Genomic DNA, 14,075 nt, shown 5'->3' with positions numbered 1-14,075 from the left:
CGAGTATCCCCGCCTCTGACGAAAATAAACTTCAAGGTCGCGAAGGATTTCTGGGTGATTTAATTTTACCTACAACGCGTAGCTAAATCGGCGACCAAGGTCAGGACGCTTTAGTCGTACGTGAGCGGCTCGTCTCGGCTTCGACGGAAGCGCGAACGGGGCCTGGCCGAGAAGGGTCTCCTTTTAAAGTATATTGTAGGAGGAGAGAGGCCTCGACCCTTTTGTATACGAGATTCGGCGGAGGCCAGGCCGGGGGGGGGGCGCCGGCAATGATTTCGCTTTTCTCTTATTTCTGGCGTGGCCGCTAGAGGCGCAGACTGGCGGCCGGGGGAGGGATGAGAAACCAAATTGCAACTTATATCTCTGGCACTATAAGACGCTGAGCCGGATTATCGACCACCTTGCCTCCGCGGACAATCGCGGAAGGCAGCGACTATCGGGCCAGCCGGGCCCGCGCCGCTTCCTTCCGCGCCCCGGCCATTTGGCCGTGTCCCCCGGAAGGGAAAGTGGGTGGGTAGTTACCAGTTGAAATATTTTGCTTTGGCTTCCTCGGAAATATTGACCCGGCAGTCCATTTGAAAAGAGCGCGCGCGAGCGTCCCTTAAAAATGCGTTTGGTCATTGGCGATGACCCCTTACCGAGTTTATTTAATACGCGCCGGATAGATTGAGCCCTCTCTTCGGGGGCCAACGGTCTTTGTTCCGAGCTCTACTCCGCCGCGCTAACTGCGCTACTTTATGGGTTGTCACGTTTGATGATAGTTGGCCTTTCATTGGATACGCTCCGGTTATCGCGCCACTCGTTTCTTGTCCGACGAAGATCCGATAATTTCGTACTTCGACTAATGACTTTCTCGAGAACCGAATTTTATCCCCGCGACAAATTTCGACGAATATCTCTCTTTTCTTACTTATACGGCGTATTAATTAAACTTTTAATTTTTACGAAATCAATGGCTTAAATTCAAAGTCCAAATCGAAAAGTTACCCGTGGTAATGACCCGATGTAAACTCTAAGGGAATTCTGTTTTTTATTTACTAACTTTATCTTCCGTTTTTGTCTTTATAGGTGTCGCAGTCTCAACAACTGCAAATCAACCAAGACGTAAAACCTCAAATCCACCCGCAATCCGGTTCCGCTCAATCGAACCAGTGCCCCGGACCGAACCAGCAATCGGGCAGGGATGGAAATCTCTACAACTACCAAGCGGCCCAACACCAGTCTCAGGCAGCGGCGGCTTCCAGTCAATACCAGCTCTCCATGTCCCAGTCGCAAACGGTGTCCTTCGGTTCGCAATACGGCTCGGCCAATCAAGGAGGCACTCCCGTGGGGCCTCCCCACCACCTCACTCCCACCATGGACAACTCTCCGGTCAACAACCGGCAGCGTAATCAGAGACAAATGCAATACATGGGAGGCCGACCTCCGCCCGAGTACAAATCCCAAGTGCCGCCACCCAACATGGCCGCCATGAATAAGGGACTTAGGTATCCGCAGAATGTCCGAATGGTACCGCCCTACCAGGATGCCGTCAACAACAACAACCCCCGCGGGATGACGCCGCAAACGCGGCCTCAGGGCTTGAGCAACGACATGAACCCTTACCAGAGCAACCAACCGGGTGGCTCTATGGTCAGCCCGAGCGCGCAAGTGGCGCCTCAGAGTCAGGGGAAGAGTGGCGCCCCTACCGCGTCGGCCAACAAACCCATCTACACTAGCGCGTTGTCGCGCAACCGAGCTCCCAACGTGAACGTGGGACCCGAAGGCTTGAACATATCCCAACGACCGCCGGCGGAATGGAGGCAAATGTTTCAACAACAAGCCCAACTGCAACAACAACACCAGTTGCAATTGCAGCAGCAACAGATGACCCGTATGCAAGGACAGAGCGTGCAACGCTTCGTCGGGAATTACCGTACCGCCCAACCCAACGCGTTCAACAACCTCGCGTCCCAAGTTCCTGGTGGCGTTCCGATGAACGCGCCCAATCCGATGATGGCCCGAGGGGTGCACCATCCCAACATGTCTCAAATGCAGCAAGTACATCAAATGAATCAGTCGCACGCTCTCCACATGAACCAAGTCAGGGGCATGAACATGCCGCGACAACTCCGACCTCAGATGATCACCCAACAACAACAACAACAGCAGCAGCAGCAGCAACAACAACAACAACAACAACAGCAGCAGCATATGATGATGCATCAAGTGTTAGACAATAATAACCAAACGGGACAAATGATGAACATGCAGATGAGCGCGTCGCAGCAAATGTATTCCTCGGTCACTCAGCGAACCGTGACCTCTGACGCGGTGACTAAAACTCAGGACCCGACCAGTAGTTCTTCCTTGGGCGGAGACAGTGGTCAATTTAACTTAGACTTTTTAGACTCGATAGAATCAAGTACCACTGATTTATTGAACTTTGATAACATGGGGGCTGGACATTTCAGCCTCGACGATGTTATGTAAATACTATTTTCTAGAGCTAGAGAAAAAAAACGTTATTTGTCAAACAATTTAAAAAAAGAACGAACGGAAACAAATACTACCATATAAGTTCAATACTCCCCACCCCCCTGAATATGGCATTCCAAAACGCGACGTTTTATATAATTATAGATAATTACCCGCCCTTTTATTGCCAGTGACGTCACTGATGACGTCACAATGTTATCCGGGAAGATCATCAAAGTGGCACCTTGTAAAAAAAAACTCATTAAGTACTTAATTGGCAATTTTTTTTTCAACTCTTGACAAACCCGGATTTATTTTTAATTATTATGGGCGCCAAGAACTTAAATGTGGATTAATTAATTAATTTTTGATTCATCATTTTGTTTAAAATACTCTATCATTCTTTCACCAATTTAATCAACTTTAAACTTCTAAATTAATTATTTTCCCCGCGATAAAAATCAGTTAATTGTTTTTCTATAAATTTTAAATTTACATACTGCTTTAAGCTTCTCTAAATTTGAATGCCTTTCGAATTAATTTATTCGTGAAAGGGTACGTCTTTTCTACTCTGGATTATTTTTGTAGCTTGTTGCGAACTTGACGATAAGTTTTCTTTAAAAATGTTTATTTTTTATTAGTTACTTTCCCCCCATCTTTCGAAATATAGCGACAAAAAATTAATGTCCACATTTTCGGCTATTTTGTGTTACGTGGGACCTTTTTTATATAATTATTAAAAATAATGTAAAAAGTTTCTCAATTTTGCTGTATTTCAGTTAGTGACGCCTCGGTGCTTACACGTAGCGACGTAGGCATACGTCATAGCTAAGCTCCGCCTTCAAAGAAAATTCGTTCGTACGCGCCTTTGTTCTGGTCGTAACTAAACGTAACAACGAGTCCCAATTTCATTGGCTGCGGAATACGTCATCAGGTTTATTTTCCCGGGTCTATGAATTGATGGGCAGACCTAGTTTAGGTTACTAAGGTTTATTGGCTGCTTGAAAATTTTGATCAATGAACCATTGCTTCGTTTAGTTACATGTGTGTTAACTAATTTCTGGAAGTTAATTTTGCCCTAAGGCGAGTAGAACACTTCTACAGGTTTTTTGGCTTACAACTTGGACAAGTAAACTCAGTGGCGCACCCAGGATTTTTTATGGAGGGGGGCCGGATTGATCTAATGAACTAAGTTGTCGTCCATTTTTTTTTAAATCGACGAAAAATATGGACGAATTTTTTTTCATTTCGTTTTGGGTGCGCCAATGAGTAAACTACTGAACCCGTATCATGAGCAAAAATCACATTCTTGAATTTGGATCGCCCGCCAGCGCTCCTACCGAGAGAATCGCCAAACGTTTCTACTCAAATACAAAGCACCAGCCAGGAGCAACAAACACAAGGAGAACCGAGGGGCTAACCACCTCCTTAAATTCTGTACACCGATTACAGCGAGTACAGCCTTTGGTAGTGCTAAATCTGTAATCGATTACGTAATCCCTTTAGTACAGTCAAAGCTATGGGCTTGTACACCGATTACGGATAGTGGTCAGCCCCTCGTTGAGAACGCAGCTAGCCTTTAAACACGCTAACGCAGTGTTGTGTACAAATTTCATTGGACGAACCTTTACGCTGAACGTTTTACGGAACGGGGGAAGACAAATTACGAATTTTCCCCATCCGACGGCAGCCGGCACTATTGCGTTCTCCTTGTGTGGGGTGCTGTGTTTGTTGCTCCTAGTCACCAGCCTGAAAACTTTAGATATATTTGACTGGAAATCTTTAAAATATCAGATACCGTGGCCAGTAGTGTTTTGTCTGTACTTGCATACTCGTACAAGTATAAGGCTACGCTGAATGGTCTACTATTTGAATCGAAGCCTCCCAACTAGGGCTGTGCGAGTACTCGAACGTCATCGATTACTCGACCTTCGAGTACTCGAAGTCGCCTTCAGCAAATAAGTAATTGGAGAATACTCATCGATTACAGAGTACCTAAAAATGGCATATTCGGGTACCCGATTACTCGAATTAGCTGCTCTCTAAACTCGTCGAGTATTTGTTTTTTCTATCCTCGTTGCTTCAAAGTTCGAAGAGTGGTTTTTACAACTTTTAATGGGGCAATAAACGGTACCTACAAAGTTGTGGAAACTGGTTCATTTTAATTAAAGGAATATTTTTCAGCATTGAAAGTTACTTTATACTCCTTTTAAATTTAATTTCATAATTTCTTGAATAAAACCCGCTCCTAATCAAGTACTCGATAAAAATATTACTCTGAGGTTTTTTTAGTTACTCGACTCGAATAAGAGAAAGTTTCCCCTTAATCAAGTACTCGAATACTCGATGAAAATAAATTTGGTACTCGATACCCGACTCGATTGCCTTAAACCACTACTCGCACAGCCATACTCATCCCAACGCGTTGTTTTGTCTCGAGTCTTCATTTTTTGTACGACAAGCTTGAGAAGAAAAAAAACAACACAGTCGTAAAGAGAAAATGACTTTTTGGCGCCATATTATCAAGGTTTTTCCACCCGCCGCTCAGTAACTCTGCAGCCATTTTTACGAGGCTCCATAAAGATGGCGTCCGTTTTGCGTGTCTAGCTCGCGATAAGAACAACGCTTCGTTCTCTTTCAGTTTCTTTTTCGTTCGTCGCAACTCGAAGAAACGAATGACCACGTACAAACTATCAAACAATTTTGTAATTTTTGGTCGCGCTTCTCACACGGTGACGAGTGACTTGGTCTTCCTCCCTGAGACCGGGATCAAACGGCCGCAACCGGTGCTGACCCGGGCAAAGTCCTCTCGTCCAAATCGAGGGTGAAACTTTACACTCGTATTCGTTTCCAAAATACGTTCTTTCAAAACGAGATAATACGTTTAAAATTCGAGTAATTTTTAAATTAACGAAATGGTTTTTTTTAAGGAACTCGAATTTTTACTAGTTTTTCAATGTGGTTTCTTTGACAAGATAATTGGAATGGTTTTATTTAGAAGGAACGTTAGGCGTCAACCGTTTATTAGATGTTTCCGTGAGAATTTACCCGAAAAAACGGGATTCTAATAGCTTTTTATTTAGCAATTTTAGGATATTAACCCGTAGGTTTGGCGACATACTTTCGACCCGTAAAGAGTTAGGTGGGCGGTAGATTTAAATTTAACCACGTCAGTATTACGTTTTCGACCAATGGGAGATCTGATGCTCGATCTAATGAACCAATCGGAAGAGCTCGTAGAGAAGGCTACCAATCGGGATTAAAGGGCGGTTGGAAGAGAAGGGTTAAAGAGCGTGAAACGTAGATAAGGAATAACGCGTTCATTAGTCCAATTGTATGAGAACAGTTTAAAAAGTGGGAGGGAAATGCCAACTAGGGCTGTGCGAGTAGTGGTTTTAGGCAATCGAGTCGGGTATCGAGTATCAAATTGTTTTTATCAGTATTCGAGTCGAGTAATCGAGTACTTGATTAAAGGCCGACTACATAAATATTCGGTTTACTCTGTCTTTCACTGGAAGTCGGCTGACTGCAATTCACTTGTGCCATGCAGTCAGCCGACTTCCAGTGAAAGACGGAGTAAACCGAAGATTTATGTAGTCGGCCTTTAAGGGAAAACTATAAAAAAAACTCTAGTACTATTTTGAACGAGTCGGGTTATCGAGTACTTGATGGTTTTATTCAAGTAATTATGAAATTAAATTGAAAAGGAGTATAAAGTAACTTTCAATGCTGAAAAATATTCCTTTAATTTAAATGAACCACAGTTTCCACAACTTTGTAGGTACCGTTTATTGCCCCCCAAAATGTTGTAAAAACCCCTCTTCGAACTTTGAAGCAACGAGGATAGAAAAAAAAACAAATACTCGACGAGTTTAGAGAGCAGCTAATTCGAGTAATCGGGTACCCGAATATGCCATTTTTAGGTACTCTGTAGTCGATGAGTATTCTCCAATTACTTATTCGAGTACTCGACCTCAAAAAAGGCCGAGTACTCGTGCAGCCCTAGAAATGCCTGAAAAGGATCCAATCCGAAGACCGTAGGCAAAAATGCATTTATTACATTAGGAAGAAACACTACGTTAAAACGATCATGATAATTGATAACCAATGATATTCCGGGACCAATTGATTGACATCTAAAGGGAGGAGCATTCAGACAAACCGTGAGGTGGATAGTAGAAACGCTGAAAATCTCCTACATTCCTGGTATAGGTAAGTAATTCGCGTAAAGATTTAAAATAATTATAAAGCAATCAGTAGCGAGTGATGTGATGACTTTATTAAGTAAAATTACCTAAAAAGGCGTGACATATTGAGAGAGGGGCTTCACCAAATTGAAGACGGAATCAATACGATTAAAACTTTTAAAGGGCCGCAACTCTTAGCTCGAAATATATCGAATTAATTAATCGGTACCATCCGAAAGAAGAAATTGTTGAAAGTTAGAAACGCGCTGACGTCTGTCGGGCCGCGTTTGCGCGGTATTATATGTAAATGAGATTGCGTCTTTTCGTAATCGGACAGTACGATAATATACGAGGTATCGTCTTAATCGAGTATTTCTCTTGGCAAATATCAAATGAAAATGAAAGGGAACAAAGGAACAGAAAGGCTTAGCGTGAAATAGGGGAACGCGCGTAAATCAGGATCTAAAACTCTTTTGGCGCGCCGAGCGAAAGAGGCTCTATAAATCTGATTCCTTTTTCTCAAAGAATCGAATTATTTTAGCGGCTCCTGATATAAAAGTTCAATGACATTGACGCGCGGTTTTTTTTTGGGAGAGAAAAATGGCCATCCTCTGAACCCAATTTTTATCTCCCCTTATAAAACGCGGCGTTGGGGTCATTCTCAGGGGCGGCAGAGGGGAGGGGGAAGCCCGAAATTGGGCGAACGATGACCTATCGCCGAACAATATTTCCATAGCCGAAATAAAGATGGGTCCCGCCTGGCGTCGCGATTCCTTACCTTCGAGACCCGGCGTATCCGTTTGGACTTAAGAAGCCGGTACGTCGAGGAGTCGCGGCGCGCGTCTGGGGCCAAAGGCGACCGCGATCGTTGTTTTGAATTATTTACCAGGAGCATTATCGCTCGGGAACATCTTGCTCCGAGACTCAAATATGCGGAGAAGTATTTTGCGTTCTTTTTTGTAAGATTACGGGACAAAACACGGAAATGTTATAACGGAGATAGCGGGTAAAGATTAATATTTGGTTTTTTGTAAACCATTTCTACATTTAGCGTTATTGCGTTTAAATTGTTTTGTATTTTTATATTAGAATCCAATATTTTTCTAACATGGAAAATACTGTTTAGTTATTATTAATTGTTAATTATATCATCTGGAAAGTCTAGTTTGGCTTTTTTTTTCTTCAAAAAATCGCACTATCGCTGGAAACAAATTTCCGCGGTCAGTTCAAACCTTCTCGAACTGGGTTATAAGGGCTGGTGTGACCGTGGCTAAAGTTCGATTTAATCATCACCTATAAATCCATTTAACTCCTCGATTCGAATAATCACCAGGAAAGTCGATAATCGACTAATCGTGTCCTTGATAAAATGATCACAGTGTCTAATTCCCCGAATAATACGAGTCATATATAGTATTGAATTTTAATGCTCATAGCAACGACGAATATGTCAAAGATCATTTTACGAGTCCATTTAGTTTTTCTATCCGTTCGCCGCGCGCTCCGAGAGCTCATTTGAATCTTCAAAAGAATTATTAATTGTATTTCCAATTCCAGAACACGCGCATTGACCCTTTAAAAAAGGCGGTATACCTTTGATCTTCGTCGTGTGAGGCGATGCCTTTCGGGGGGCGTGGTCCCCTTCACGTTCTCCGGTGGTTTGGCGCGCCACCGCCGACGACGAATTATTATGGGCCACGAAATACACCTTTTCGCAATTTGGTGCTGATGGAGAAGGGGAAAAAACGCTTTCCATCCCGACGATTGGTCTCGGAAACCCCCGCTTTCATCATTCAAAAAAAATCATCATTATCGTATTTTACGCCAATTTATTTTATAGGTTACGCCTAACTCTATTAATTAAAGTTTTTAAGTTTTTCAAAGCGGTGTTTGTTTAATAGTCCTATTTTTTTTTAGTTTAATACAATGATACGCATTGTCATCTGATAATACCCACGCAAAATTTTTGTAAACTTGAAACTCAAACTTCTGAAAGTTTCTTAAAACAGAGTTCGTACACGACCTGGAAAACCTGGAAAAGTCAGGGAATTTGAAAATGTTTCCAAAGGGTCAGGGAAAAGTCAAGGAATTTGAAAATGTTTCCAAAGGGTCAGGGAAAAGTCAAGGAATTTGAAAATGTTTCCAAAGGGTCAGGGAAAAGTCAGGGAATTTGAAAATGTTTCCAAAGGGTCAGGGAAAAGTCGGGGAATTTGAAAATGTTTCCAAAGGGTCAGGGAAAAGTCAGGGAATTTGAAAATGTTTCCAAAGGGTCAGGGAAAAGTCAAGGAATTTGAAAATGTTTCCAAAGGGTCAGGGAAAAGTCAGGGAATTTGAAAATGTTTCCAAAGGGTCAGGGAAAAGTCGGGGAATTTGAAAATGTTTCCAAAGGGTCAGGGAATTTGAAAATGTTTCCAAAGGGTCAGGGAAAAGTCGGGGAATTTGAAAATGTTTCCAAAGGGTCAGGGAAAAGTCAAGGAATTTGAAAATGTTTCCAAAGGGTCAGGGAAAAGTCAGGGAATTTGAAAATGTTTCCAAAGGGTCAGGGAAAAGTCAAGGAATTTGAAAATGTTTCCAAAGGGTCAGGGAAAAGTCAGGGAATTTGAAAATGTTTCCAAAGGGTCAGGGAAAAGTCAAGGAATTTGAAAATGTTTCCAAAGGGTCAGGGAAAAGTCAAGGAATTTGAAAATGTTTCCAAAGGGTCAGGGAAAAGTCAAGGAATTTGAAAATGTTTCCAAAGGGTCAGGCAAAAGTCAAGGAATTTGAAAATGTTTCCAAAGGGTCAGGGAAAAGTCAGGGAATTTGAAAATGTTTCCAAAGGGTCAGGGAAAAGTCAGGGAATTTGAAAATGTTTCCAAAGGGTCAGGGAAAAGTCGGGGAATTTGAAAATGTTTCCAAAGGGTCAGGGAATTTGAAAATGTTTCCAAAGGGTCAGGGAAAAGTCAGGGAATTTGAAAATGTTTCCAAAGGGTCAGGGAATTTGAAAATGTTTCCAAAGGGTCAGGGAATTTGAAAATGTTTCCAAAAGGTCCGGGAAAAGTCAGGGAATTTGAAAATGATTCCAAAATTAAGGTCAGGGAAAAGTCAAGGAATTTGAAAATGGTCCAAAAAAGTCAGGGAATTTTAAAATGGTCCAAAAAAGTCAGGGAATTTTAAAATGTCCCCAAAAAAATCAGTCAAATAAATATTTTTCAAGATTTTACCTCAAACCATTCATTTATTCTACAAAAATGGTCAGGGAAAACCTGGAAATGTCAAGCAATTTCATTTCGGAAATTTTGCACGAACCCTGTTAAATTTCGGTTTAAAAAATCGCTATCCATCTAACTATTGGTAAGTAAAATATTTTATCGTATACTGTATCTTAACCACTATTATTTAAAACTATCTAAAAGTGGTTGTAACTCCAAGGATAAAGATGGTAAAGCCTCGGGCAAAGGTTAACACATTTTTTTAAATATTTTACATCGTTTAGTACCTTCAAAATGTTTATTATCTCTAAAATATTGTAAAATTTTACATTTAAAAACCACTGAAATCTTGTAATAAAAAAAATATTATAATAAAAACAAATCTTAAAACCAAAAATCTTATAAGAAAAACCAAATCTTATAATAAAAACAAAATTTTCAAATAGAAATAAAATTTTCAAATATAAATAAAATTTTCAAATAGAAATAAAATTTTCAAATAGAAATAAAATCTTATAATAAAAATTAAATCTTCTAATAAAAATTAAATCTTATAATAAAAAAAATCTTCAAATAGAACCAAGTACTATAAACAATCGATCTCGACCTTGAACATTATGATTTCGACCTATTAAATTGGAAATTTGGGGACTCTTGGTATAGTTTTACTTAAACCTAAATATGAACCCACTTTCGTTTTTGCGGGCTAGCTTGCTCTACTAATTTTTAATTAATTACAGAAGATCGCAACAATTTTATGGCTTATCTCCCCAACTAGCCACTAAGCAGCGCCAAAAATCTCAAAAGTGGGAGTGGGAAATTTTGGAACCCTTTAAGGGGCGACATAAATACTAGAGGTTTAATAAGGTTTTAATAAATGGGCTATGGTGATATAAATACTAAGCAGCGAGATATAGTACACTTTAAATGTTATTTGTTGTGCTATAAATAAGCATTTAGATTTATATTCCATACCCTCCACACCATCCGGTAAGGGGGCCCCTCTTCAGTCTCTAGCCGAGGGCCCCCAAAGGAGCCAGTCCGGGCCTGCTCCCATCCTTGTTAGAGTTGTCCATTTGTGAAGGTTTTGAACATGAATCAAACTAGTCGATGAAAAATTTAACCGTTTGTTAAATTTTTTGTATCAATTCGTTACTAGTCTCGCCATAAATGTAAACTACACACGGGGTCTGTAAACGTTTGAAAACGGCACGCGATTTGTTTCGTAGGAAAGCACTAAAGGGTGGAAAGTACGTTACTGTACATCGCCCTCTGTTTATTAACGTATTTAAGTGGAATCTCTTTATATTTACAGGAGTTGGTTTTCTTAAAACTGCTGAACTCAGGGTCGTGCCGAGTGGCAAAATTCCCGGGGCACGGCTGGAAAGGGCCCACTAGCGAGCTTTTTAAGGCCACGAAATGTATCAAGGCCCTGGTTGCGGTCTTGCGTAAAGAAGCTTTCGAGGTTATATTCCCTTTAAAGACCGGAATTTCATTTCTTAAAATGTGCAAATAACTTCCTAATTGGAAACAAGACTTAAAAATTAATGGTTCTCGAGGTAATTAATCGGTGATCCTGTTCAAGGAAATCCGATGGTTGATTTTACAGTGCATAAGGATTGTGTTCGGAAAATTTCCACTTCTTAAATACAGTAGTATCTTCTCTGGTTGCGCTCTAAATGTGACCATTGAATCCTCATTTTAGTTACTAATTTCAACGGTTTTCGATATGATTTTTCCCTGGATTTTTGTTATTAAATGACTTTCCTTTACAATCAATACGACAATTAAATTATAATTTCGTATCCGAAATAGATTTTGATTGCGTAAGATGTAAAATCACGGTCCATTTCGCGGCGTTACCACCTTTATCCCAGTGGCGTAACTAGAAAAATGGGGCCCCAAGCAAAATGGGCCCGTTATATTTACCCCAGTGACATTTCGAAGCTTGCGGGCCCCTGCATCGTATTGGTTGCATTGACGCCCCCGAAATACTACCATTTTTCCATAATCCATATTGTTCATTGACATACTATGAATGTTTAAAGAAATTATTTCTAGAAAATTCCCGTTAATTCTAAGATTTCCGCTCGTTTTATACCCCATTGCATGACGATTAAATCGTTTTCTAAAGATTATTACGAAGGGCTGACCATTATCCGTAATCGGTGTGCAACCCCGTAGCTTTGACTGTATTAAAGTGATTACGTACAGATTTAGCACTTCCAAAGGCTGTACTCGCTGTAATCGGTGTACAGAATTTGAGGAAGTGGTTAGCCCCTCGGATTATTATTATTATTATTACTTTTTAAATCGTTTCTTTACGCTTGTTCGTTGATTTCGGAGTAGGGTAAGAAGAGTAACACTATGACGTCATTTTACTCTGATTTTGTGGTGGCGAATAGTTTTAGTAGGATTAAATTTTTTTTTTAACCAAAATGGCTGCTTGTGACCTTTTTAGGCTTTTTAGCAGATACATTCTGGCTAGCAGACGACAAAATCCGATTTACTCTCTTTACACCTCCTTTTCAGAAGGAGTAAAAAGAGTAGCCTTAATACGAGGGGCTAACCACTCTTAGAAAGTCTGTACACCGGATTACGCTTAGATTAGCACTGACAAAGGCAGGGACTTCAAAGATTACCCGTAATCCCATTAGTACAGTCAAAGGTACGGCTCTGTACACCGATTACGCGGAGTGATCAGCCCCTCGCCCTAATACTCCGGAACAAGCGAATAGTTTATGGGCCGGAGTAATTCTCATCCCCGGAACAGGCGAATAAAACGTTTTAGGTTAAAAAGAGAACACTTTTATTCCGAGAACAGGCGAAAATAAACCACCTATTGGTGGATCTTAAAATTCATTTTGCGAGCGAAAATACACCGCCTCGTTAGGGTATAAAAGCGGGTAAATATGCCTACTACTGTACCTCACTATAGCCGCGTTCACACTAGACACTTTGGAACCGTTTTAAAACGGTTTCGAAAGATCAAACTGTAAAATTTTGCTGTTGAATGTATTTAACGTATGGCCATTAATACAGTTGACACCGAAAATGTTCAATTTTATCTTTCGAAACCATTTAAAAACGGTTCCAAAGTGTCTAGTGTGAACGCGGCTTATGTAACGCGCAAAAACGTAATTTTGAAATCGGTTAATAGCTCCCGCTATAATATGGTGTCATACTTATAATGATTTATGATATTACGTTAGTGATTTTTTTATTTATTTAGCTAAATTTTGGTCTACTAATTGCGTAGTTCTTTATTATGTTTAAATGCTAATTTTAACTCCCTGAGATTTTCACTTTGAAAAACATTTATAGTCTGAACTCTTATTACGTACATAAAGTGGTGTTCGTTATTGTCATTTTAATTACCGTATATACGTAAGAAACCGTCTTTTACTACTATAACCTAAACTAAGTTTATTTTGTTTGGTCGTCCACTGGTTTTAGATTTGTATAATCTCAGTCAGTAATCTATTTTATTTTTTCTTGGAATATTTCCACTTCCCGGAACAACAAAAATAGCAACTCGACATGTTGGCAAATTGCATTTGCTATAAAGAGTATAGAAGTCAATTGTAAATTTACCAGATGATTGCTAGACATTTTTTTTTATTTAATTTGCCGAGGCCAACCAGGAGGAGCGAGGAATCGAAGTTGGTATTACTTTTGTAATTTGGTTGGAATAACTCGCGTACTCGTGCGGGGAAAGCGGAATCTTTTTGCCGTTGTCATGGCAACGAGACTCGAAGTAGCCTCCGTCAATCTCCGGGAGTTCATCCGTGGATCACGGTGCCTTTTAAGTGAGTGAATCCGATTAGAATAAAGGCTCGTTTGTAATCAAGACCTACGGCCTCCGCTTTACCCAAAGGATTACCTGGGCCAAGGACTATAGGCCGGGAAAATCCTCAATCAAGCGCGAGTGGAAACATCTTTTTGCTCGGGCTTAAAGAGAGGAGTTGGAAAAGGCTTAAACTTCTCCGATAGTCCGATTGGATTGCTCTCAAAAACGCGTGACTCGAATCGTCAACTTCGCGATCGTTTTACCGCCAAAATGAATCTTTCCGTTCGCAACCGCAATGCGGCGCTGCAGACCAATTGTGCAGACATAAGCCCATCTCGGGAACTCCGTTCTTCGGAAATATGATTGATATATGAAGCATCATTGTAACGGGAATTTATATTTGTATATACTTGGAATTCATATCTAGGGTTTCATTTTTCCGCGTTGGCAATG

At 40.7% G+C, this 14,075-nt stretch overlaps 1 protein-coding gene across 1 annotated transcript in view; it reads left to right on the top strand.

Annotated features, from left to right (window-relative positions):
• The window catches only part of LOC149948265 (uncharacterized), a 69,134-nt gene extending 65,940 nt beyond the window's left edge, over window positions 1-3,194 (top strand). Inside the window, exon 4 of the mRNA XM_090173249.1 lies at window positions 1,069-3,194. Coding sequence (XP_090029375.1) covers window positions 1,069-2,472 — 1,404 coding nt within the window. The 3' untranslated portion in view covers window positions 2,473-3,194. The remainder of the gene's footprint in view (window positions 1-1,068) is intronic.
• The last annotated feature ends 10,881 nt before the right edge of the window (window positions 3,195-14,075 follow it).

The sequence above is a fragment of the Leiobunum rupestre genome, chromosome 4 (genome assembly GCF_980474605.1).
Source record: "Leiobunum rupestre chromosome 4, qqLeiRupe1.1.hap1, whole genome shotgun sequence".
Classification (NCBI taxonomy): domain Eukaryota; kingdom Metazoa; phylum Arthropoda; class Arachnida; order Opiliones; family Sclerosomatidae; genus Leiobunum; species Leiobunum rupestre.
This window is presented reverse-complemented; position numbering and strand designations above follow the sequence as displayed.